The following is a 10351-nucleotide window of genomic DNA, read 5'->3' as shown; positions in this document are numbered from 1 at the left end:
GTGGCACAGGATACATCTTTGCTTATGGATTCCACTAGATTAGATGTCATCATTACAAAAAATCTCCTCAGCTTGAGAAAGCCAGAAAATTAAAATATGTTTTTCAATTTAAATACACCGAGCCCATGGGCCAAAACTGTTCATATTAGTGTCTAACCATCACTTTGGTGTCCCATTAATCAGGGGTGTTAATTTCGGGCCTGGCCCGGCAGATTGCTTGAAACCCGAACTGGCCCGATTATTTACGTGTTGGGCTAAAGTCCCAGCCTGTTATAATCGGTCATTTCTGATGCAGACTGGCATAGTAGTCCAATAGTTTATAAGCTATATATGGATATTTCTATCGATTATTAAATGTAATTAAGTGTATATTTTTTTTCTAAATAGATGATATATTAAATTTTATTGAAGTTTAAGACAAATTTTAAGTAAAAATTAAGGATTGAGATTTTTTTTTTAAAGATTAATGGGCCATTAGCTCGTTTAAGGCTCGATTATGATCCGATCCAAGCAAAGCCTGATCAAGCATTTATAAAATGCAACATATCCCGCCATATGCAAGTTTGATTATGTAATTAGGTGGTCATGGTGGAAGTTAAAAATATGGTGAGCCTTGGCAAGGCTTGCCGAGCCTGACCGGTTGACATTCCTACCATTAACCTTAATCTGAATTCAAACTCAGCTTTATCCCAACAAAATGGTATGAGCGACATGATTCTTCTTCCTCCAATTAGCTCTATTCAAACTATATTTATCATTAGTCCTAATCTAAGCATATCTTTTTTCATCATTTCTCTAAGAATTGATTTAGGCCTAACTCTGCCACTTTTAATTCGAATCTCAATCAAATCACCTCTTGGATTAGTGCTCTTGCAAATGTCCATGCCCCCTTCAAACGACTTTGTTGCAACTTATAATGTATTGGAGCTGATTCTAAATTTTTGTTCATTCTTTATTTATCATTTCTAGTTTAACCACTGACCCTCAACATCCTCATTCCAATTACACCAATTCATCTCATTGACTTAATCACAAGTGGAATTTTCAACCAAGAAAGGAGGCTTCCATGTTACAAAAATGGTGTTAAAAAAAAAAATGCAATATATATATCTTGAGAAAAACCTTTAAAAAAAAATGGCAATGTTTATGACTAGGGGATATAAAAATTATGCATATCTCTGTATAATATTATTCTAAAATGATGATGATATATAATTTTAAAATCTTAAAAGAACCCTTGAGTAGGGTAGAAAGTAGTTAACTAGTCTAATTATGTGATTTAATTAAACTAATTAAAATAATTAAATAAAGAAGAGAGAAAAAATACATGTTTTGGCCAAATAGCCTTGTATATTCAATTTTGTATAGAGTTTTGATGCTTCTGATGTGAACTCGTGGGATTTTGACTCTCAAAGATATTTAGGTATTTTCCTATTTTTGGGCTTTTCTAGGATTTTATCTCTCTTCTGCTGTCTTTTCTCTTTAAATTTTTAATTCTCTGAATTGTGATTTTCAAATCAGAGCAAGCCTATTTACAGCCTTTCGAAGTGGCATTTTCATAATTTCCTAAATAGTGAGAGAGGTCTAGTGGGGCCTTCAAGCCTTCTTGGTGGTGTCACCAAGGACCTTGCCATGTGGCAAACCCTTCGTTGGCTCTATTTATTGGATTTTGTTGCTTTGTTCGTTGATTTTCAATGGCAATTTCTGGAGATTTCAAATCGTATCTTGATGATCAATATGTCAATGGAAATATTATTTTATTTTATTTTTTCTTATCACGGGTAAGGCTTAATTAGTCCCATGGTTCATACTGACCCCACAACCACATAGATCGGGTCATACCGGGGTTGAATGAGAACCATTTAACTTTCACTGAAAGCAGTGACGATCACTAAATACCCCCATGTGAGTGGCCCAAAGTGTACCTAGTGAGAGTCGAACTTAGGACGTCTGAGTTTACGACTCGTACCAAGTTCGTTGCTCACCAACTACGCTACCCCCTTGGGTTATCGTTGAAAATGTTTTACCTTCAGTATACTGTCCAATAAAGGGAAGAGCTATTGATTATGCTCTAACTCTCAGATTTTGATGATCCACATGTCAATGGAAAGCATTTTTTATACTCTAATCATCAATGCATATATCTACCATGTGATTTCTAAGGGACACGATGTGATTAATGTAGGGTCAGAAATTAGGGTTTTAATGAATAGATGGCCAAACAATGTGGAAATTACATCAAATGGCACATATGCCTAAATATCATGTAAATATACCATCCGGTGATTTTCAGACCAATATGACAACATTTGGGCTTCCTCATTGTACTAGGGGCAAATATGGTAATTTCATAATGTAGAAGCTTAGGAGCTGTTTCAAGTCCCATATGCCAGCAGAGAGGGAGGTTATTTTGGGGTGAAAAAAATTCAGTAGTGTCAACACTTACCTCTCAAAGTAAATCTTTTATTGTTTGGCTCCTCTGTCTACATTATGGCTGGATACTTAGACTTTAGGCACTTTCACAGTTATAACATTACTTTTTTTTTTTTTTTTTTTTTGGGTAAACGACAATTCTATTGATTTTCATGAGAATTACACATGAGAAGGATAGTAACACTCCTTCAGCCAAGGAAATAGGCCACATTGTCCTACATGGTTCGGACAAGCCCTTCTTGCTAATGAATCGGCAACAATATTCGATTCCCTAGGAATAAAATGGAACTGGCATTCCACAAACTGGGACGCAAGATGAAGAATATCCTCAGTGATGACTGGGACAGATGAAGAGATCATCGGATTAGGAAGCAGCAGATGATCGACTAGGTCCTTGCAATCAGATTCGATCAGCAAGTGATCCTGCCTGCAAGATATACACTCCACAAGCCCTTGGCGAATAGCCATGGCTTCACCTTCCATTGCAGAGCTGAAGAGCATTGGTTCAGAGATAGCCAGAACTGGGTTTCCTTCACTGTTTCTGCCGACAATACCAAGGCCCTCTTCAGAGGAAACAGGTATCCACGCTGCATCCACGTTAACTTTGACAAAAGGATCTGCCGGCGGGCACCAGCCAGTACAATGCATTGGTCTAATGGTTTGCTGAGGAGTCGACTGGGCTGCCAAAAATTCCTCAAAGGCAGCTTGAGCCCTGAGCAGAACTTAAAGCGGAGTGATGGATTTTTGGCCAAGTAAAAGCTCGTTACGGGCTAACCAAATATTCCACGCGATGAAGGTCATCTGGGAGATCACGCTTCTGGCCTCCTTCTTCCCAAGATGCTTCAGCTGTGACCAGGAACTGATCCATTGCTGCAGCGTTAAATCTTCCTATGGAGGAAGCTTTAGAGAAAGAGAAGAGCCGAACCAAACTGCCTTTGCGAAGTTACAATTAAGGATGATATGTGAAGGTGATTCCGATTCCACACCACACTGATTACAGTGTTGTTCCAGGTTCATACCTCTGGCCATGAAGCCTTCGCCAGTAGCTAACCCAGAAGCACAGGCCCGCCACATAAAGGATTTAATTTTAGGAAGCGTGTTGCAGTTCCAAATTGATCGCCACACTGGAGAAGGATTCGAGTCCCAGCTACTCACCTTAGAAGATGAGGGCTTCTCCCTAAGGATTATGGAATGGATATTGCAGAGCATATGATAAGAGGATTTAACCGAGAACACCCCATTTCTGGCCCCCAAACCAAACGATCCTCAGCCGGGAATAGAGGTACCGGAATAAGCCTAACGGCTTTAGCATCCACCCTGTGGATGGAACCAAGTGTCAAGCAGGTCATCTTTCCATCGTCGGTTCTCTGAACAAATCAACTCCGAGACAAGATGAAGGGGGCACCCGGGAATGGGATCATGTTGGATTTTGAACTCGGGCAGGGAGGGGATCCATCTATCCTTCCAAATATCAATCTGATTGCCATGGCCTATCTTCCATAACAAGTCGTTCTCAAGAGCTTTCCTACCTTCAATCTTACTTCTCCATGCCCAAGAGGGGGAGCTCCCTAATCTCGCATCTAATAAATTAGAATGAGGGAAATAGATGGTGTTCATAAACTTCGTCTAAGAAGAAAGGGGATTCGAGAAAAGCTTCCATGCCACCTTAGACAAAAGAGCTTGATTATGAATAGCTGGATCCCTCAAGCCTAAGCCACCATTCTCCTTTGACTGGATCAATTTAGACCACGAAAACCAGTGTATCTTCTTAGTCTCGCCGCTTCCTCCCCCAAAAGAAATGGGCCATCCCTTTTCTACTTTATTGTGGAGATGACCTTACGATTATCTTATTTCCACTCTTCTTCCTTCTATCTTTTGTCTTTCTTTTTATTGGAGAAGAGTATCTCTGACGTGTGTTTGTGTTTAAATGAAGAAAGGGAAGAGCTATTGACTATGCTTCGACCGTCAGATTTTGCTGATCAACGTATCAATGGAAAATATTTTCGATACTCCAATCATTAATGAATATATCTACCATATGTTTGGCCGGGACATAGTATGATCCAAGTCCCAATGCAGAGCCAAACCTAGAAAATTATGGTTTGTTGGATGGATGGCCAAACAATGTTGGAATTGCACTAAATTGTAGGGCATATATGCCTGAATATCATGAATATACTATTCAGTGATTTTCAGATTAATATGACGACATTTGGGCTTCCGCATCGTACAGATGGAAAAAAAATATAATTTTATGTAGTGCAGGAGCTTAAGGATTGTTTTAAGACCCATATGCTAGCAGGGATCTACCGAAAAAAAAAATATATATATATATATATATATGTTAGCAGGGAGGGAGATTATTTAGGCTGACAAGATTCATTGTCAACAGTTCGCTCACAAACTAATTTTTTTCTTGGTTGGAAGTCAGCAAGTATATTATATGAAAGAAGGTTTAAATGTCTTGGAATACCTAGACGGAATGAACAAATATAATAAAAGACGTTCTCAATATTTTTCACCTTCGGCATCGCCATCGTCATCGCCATTGTAGGGAGGAAGAAAATTGCAACCTGAAAAGAGGTCCACCTTCAACAATGCCATAGCAAACACTATCAAAAAAAAGTTAAATTAACACGTTACTTAAACTTAAACCTATATCTAGGTCTTTACTACATCTTAACTAATTTCAAAAGAAACAAAATTTCGGCATCTAGTCCAAGCATGAGATACTTGAAATCTTGCCCTATTTTTTGCCAAAATGTTAGCCACAATATTAATTTTCTTAAAACAACGCGTTATCCTTCATGTGAATGTCCGTTAATTGAGGCCGATGTCAGTTTATTCTGCGTAGAATAGAACAATTATACCTGTAAGGTGAACTGGGTCTCAGTTGCCAGCTCTTATTATAATCTCATTAACACATACCTTCATAGAATATTAATTCCCCCTCCAGAAGGTATTGGCTTTCGAACATGTCGGGGGTCAAAATTGGCTGATGCCAGACATGGGAAACCGAGCAAAATATGAGGAACGAGGGCAGAGATATATAATACTATTAAAACTCAAAGATAATTGAAAGCAGACTTGTTTTAATTCTCTATATATATACCGATGCCTTTCGTTCTCTTACTTATCACAAACAGCATAAACTCTTTAACATCAATAAGCAGTTGAAAAGCAAGAGTTTCTCCATTTCTTTCTAACATTCAATCTATCACTTGGCTGGGTTGACCACTCAATCAATTGATCCAACATTATGGCTACTGATGAGAGAGCAGGGGCTGAAATTGTAAGAGAAAAGGAAGCTTGTGAGCGATTTTCAGCGGCGTTGATGAAAGAACTTGGATTCCCTAGTGGTGTCCTTCCTGCGGGAGAGCTGGTGGAATGCGGGAGGGTGAGAGCCACGGGTTTTGTGTGGTGGAAATGCAAGGCTGCCTATGAGCATTTCAATGTGGCGACAAACACTAAGAATAGCTATGCCACCGAGACCACGGCATATGTGGAGAAAGGGAGGATGAAGAAGATGACGGGTTGCAAGGCTAAGCAGATGATGGTGTGGGTTCCCATAGCGGAAATGTACATTGATGGTAACAAGATCTCCTTCAAGTCATCCATGGGGGTGGGCAAGTCCTTCCCCATCATCTCTTTTATGAATGAAGAGGAAAAGAAGGCTTATCTCCAATAAAATGGTGCCGCAAATTAAACAGTAGTGACCAGTCAGGATCATTCCCTGTAGGTCTTTTATCATATTCCCATACCCTATTAGCTATATGTATTTGAGTTCCTTTTGTATTTGCCTTTGTGTCCTTGCATCCTTACTTCATGACCCAATAATATTTGTTTATTGTTGGATTTCACTCTTGATTTTGTGCTTTCTTGTGGGTTTGTGCTCTCCAAAATACAAATAAGTATTAGATGTCATCGTTACAACAAAATCTCCTTAGGTTTGAGAAAAATAAGAATAATAAAATATTTTTTCGAAGTCCATCAATTTTTTATTTCTGCTAACAATTAGCTAAGTAATTTGGTCCTCAGGTGGGTCCCACTAACCTTAATTTCAACTCAAACTCAGCCTTATCCCAACTAAGGCTCTCTTTGGCTAAATAGAATCATTTATATAGATCTATATTCTCCAATCAACTCCATGTAAAGCTACACTCATCACTCGCTAGTCCTAAGCTACACATATCTTTCTTCGTCACTTCTCTTACAGTCGTTTTGGGCCTACTTTGGAACTTTTAGTTTTTTCAATTTGAATCAAATCACTCCTCTGGATTGGAGCATTCAAAGTTCTTCGTAGCACATGTTCATGACACCTCAAACGGCGTTGTGGCAAATTATCAGTGCATTGGAGCTACTCCTATATCTAATCTAATTTTTCATACCTTTTTCCCTTCTTTTCATTTGTAATTTTACCACTCATCTATCAATATCCTCATTTTAGTTATACTAGTTCATCTCATTGACCTTAATCATATGTGGACTATCTAGCAATCACAACGGTTTGTCTAAGATTTTGTTGCTGGAGTTTCTGGCTATTGCTAATTTGTTTTTGTAAATTCTCTTCTTTCTTCTTTTTGATACAAATGGTACTGTTAGCGGGGAAAAAAAAAAAAGAATCATATATGGAATTCCAACCAAGAAAGGAGTCTTCATTCATCTCATTGATCTTAATTATATGTAAAATTTCAACCAGGTGATGAGTTTTCCATGTCGCAAAATGATGGTAAATAAATAAAAGTACAAGAGAAAAGTAGAAGGGTGTAAAAACAGGGAAAAGACTAATACATGGTAAGCCACATGGTTGTGTTGAATCACTAAATTAATGCAAAAAGAACAATATTGATCATTTGGTCAGTTAGTGGTCCCAAGCACTTGAAAAATGATTATTTTCATTCCCTTGGTCCATATCCAATATTGTCCAATGATCTATTTTATTCCCATGTCCAAAAATCTAATTTGGTCTCTATATGGATGGTCTTTTAAATAGCTGTTATTGTAACACAAATAGCTTTTATTACGTTAAGTAGGTTTGTATCAATTAAACCTAACAAAAGCCAATGCTACAAACTTATAGGCACTTCAATGCTACAAACTTATAGGCACTTCCCCTCGATCCCCCTCCCCCTCTCCCAACAAACACTACATTTGGATAAAATATAAATTTTGAGAAAGTAGAGGTTTCTAGGGTTTATTTGTCATTGTTGGCAACATATTTAGTCATATTGATGTTGAGGCAGTAGCTATTGGTGAGTTGGAAGAGGCAAAATGGTCATATACAACGTGTCAGGGGAATTTTAATCATTTGGGAGGGTTATGGAGTGGTCATTTGGCAGGGTTAAGGAGGCACCCAAATATGTGAAACACCTTTTTTTTTTTTTTTTTTTTTTTAAATAGTGTATTAAGTGCTTGCAAATCATTTGGAAAAGGCTAGAACCAGCAGGTCAAGGCCTTGTACATCAAAAGTAACAATTTCACAGGATTGTGCAATGATGTTCACTTTAAAACTATTTTTGGAAGCCTTAGGGGGTGTTTGTTCAGTAAATCAAATGGTGTATGTATCGGATATGTATGTCAATCTTTCAATAGACATTCTTCTAAATTGTGTTTCTTGCTGAAAAATCGTTTGGTTGCCGTAAGTCTAGAACATATTTCTTATTGGAAAACTGTTTGGTTACCCTAAATCTGTATAGTGATTCATACTATAAAATTGTTTGGCTATCATAAATCTATGTAATGATTCTTACTGTAAAACTGTTTGGTTACCCTAATCCTATGCAGTGATTCTTCATATAAAATTGTTTAGTTAAGCATAAGAATGGTGAAGTGACAAACTGTAACATTTTTTGTTATTTTTTTATTTATTTCTAAAATTTAGAGTAATTTTTTTTCTCTTCTTCCATCTTTGATTCACAACTAAGAGTGTTTGAGGTTTATAAACATTTCGGATTGCAAAGAACCCTGAGTACGATCTTGTTGACATTTGAGGTTATAATTAGATTAAAAAATGAGAAAGTGGTAGGTTCTGGTTTTAAAAACCTAACCTACAACTCCATGAAAGAGCTTCTGGTTTTAAAATCTAACCCTACAACTCCATGAAATTGAAATAGAGAGGTTTTGATTTTAAAAATCTAAACCTACAACTCCATGAAATGAGAGAGAGAGAGAGTGTGTGTGTGTGTGTGTGTGTGTGTGTGAGAGAGAGAGAGAGAGAGAGATCGATGCAGGGCTTACCAGTAGCCAACGGCAGGCTCTCCGTGAGAGTGTCGAGGTTTGAGAGGTCGCGGGTTGAGATGTTGGCTTCCGTAGAGAACGTCTTTCCGCTTTCTCCTTTTATATTAGATGGTAAAAAGATTGCTCAAATCTGAGTTTAAGTGTTGAGGTAAACTCAGATTTGGAACACATCCTTTGTAATATGGTCATTCATGAGAAGTAGGATGCTCACTTATTAGGGTCATCCTAGTGAAACCAATTAACTCCAAAAATTAAGAATTATCATTCTAAAGAATGTCATCCCAAAGATTTACCGAACCAAACACCCCCTTAATTACTGAACTGGGCTTAGCATTCTGCATGAAAAATGAATTTTTTCGAGTCATGGTTCTAACAAAACTTGAATTGCATCATTCGAAGTTCAGATGGAGAAGTTACAACAATTCTCATATAACTGCATAGAAAAGAATCAAATTGAGAGAGGTTTGAACAAGTTTGGATGGGAGTAAACTAATATAGTAGCTATCTGAAGGGACTTAGAGAATGGAAAGGGGAGAGGAGTTGGCTACCGGCGTTGGGCAATCTGAGGATGCAAGAGACCTAGGTGATGGACAGGATCTTGATGGCTCTCCGCCTGTGGATCGGGCGGAAGTTCCCCCGGTTTCTGATTTGATTGCTCTTGAAGCAATGATTCCTAAGAAATCTTATTTATTCGTAGGGGTGGGGAGAGAGAAAGGGAGGGTGGCCAGAGAGAAAGGGGGGGGGGAAGAAAGAGAGAGAACGTAATTTTTTTTATATTAATTTCTAGGTCGTTTCTTAGTTTGATCCCATAAAGTGGATTAGTAAAGGGTATAATCTCTTGATTCAGGCTAATACAAGCAATTGGAATTGCAATCAGGTAGGAATTGGTGATGATCGATTTTGTTACCATTTTTTTTTTTTTTTTTTGTAGTTCAAGTTCAAGGGCCTATTGGTCATTACATAGTTAGACTCACATAGGGTCAAGTACAAACCCCACAAAATGAGTCAACAGGGGTCCATGGCCACATTTCTTAGATAGCAAGGAAGTTGGTGCAAACCAAGCACCCATGCACTTAAGAGGAATTAATCAAGTGACCAACCCTTAGGCATTAACTCCACTGAGCATTGGAAATCTCTAGGGCAAGGCCTATGTGTGTAATTCTATTTCAATTTAGTACCCTTAAACCATGATTTGTTAATACATTGAAAATATTACGTTACATACAAATGCTTTTCTAAGTGGAATGTCATCAAACTAGTCCTCAGGATGAATAATTATGGTATGAATGATTTTTTCTTTTTAAAATAAAATACATATCATCATAGAAAATAAAAAGACTTATTTGGAAAAAGTTTATGATATACTAAGATAGAGGTATAAAACTTGACATAACTCAATTAAGCTCTGCCCAAAATTTTTTCTGATATACTACACCAAGGTCTTTTTCATGTATCACATTTTTCTGCACAACATTCAAACTTTATAAATTAGGGGAAATTACCTAGATCCAATAGATAAGATAATTTATTACAAGATAAGAAGGTCTAAAGTTTATTTTATATTCATTTGATTCAAGATTAAAAATGGGAGAGGGATAGGAATGCTAGCAGGATACCCAGGTGTCAAGTATGCTAGCGAGTTGAGAACCATTGGATTTAATTAATATAATTTCAATCATTG

The 10351-nt window shown here is 37.5% G+C and overlaps 1 protein-coding gene across 1 annotated transcript; it reads left to right on the top strand.

Moving 5' to 3' along the window:
* Positions 1–5595: 5595 nt before the first annotated feature.
* Positions 5596–6293, top strand: LOC122075330. Its single transcript, XM_042640326.1, has one exon. It carries the CDS (start codon positions 5693–5695, stop codon positions 6119–6121), a length of 429 nt encoding a protein of 142 aa, XP_042496260.1. The 5' UTR covers positions 5596–5692; the 3' UTR covers positions 6122–6293.
* Positions 6294–10351: the final 4058 nt, after the last annotated feature.

The sequence above is a fragment of the Macadamia integrifolia genome, chromosome 1 (genome assembly GCF_013358625.1).
Source record: "Macadamia integrifolia cultivar HAES 741 chromosome 1, SCU_Mint_v3, whole genome shotgun sequence".
Classification (NCBI taxonomy): Eukaryota; Viridiplantae; Streptophyta; class Magnoliopsida; order Proteales; family Proteaceae; genus Macadamia; species Macadamia integrifolia.
This window is presented reverse-complemented; position numbering and strand designations above follow the sequence as displayed.

Excerpts from the sequence above, each read along its gene's own strand:
- LOC122075330 (XM_042640326.1), top strand. The coding sequence starts at position 5,693 with ATGGCTACTGATGAGAGAGCAGGGGCTGAAATTGTAAGAGAAAAGGAA.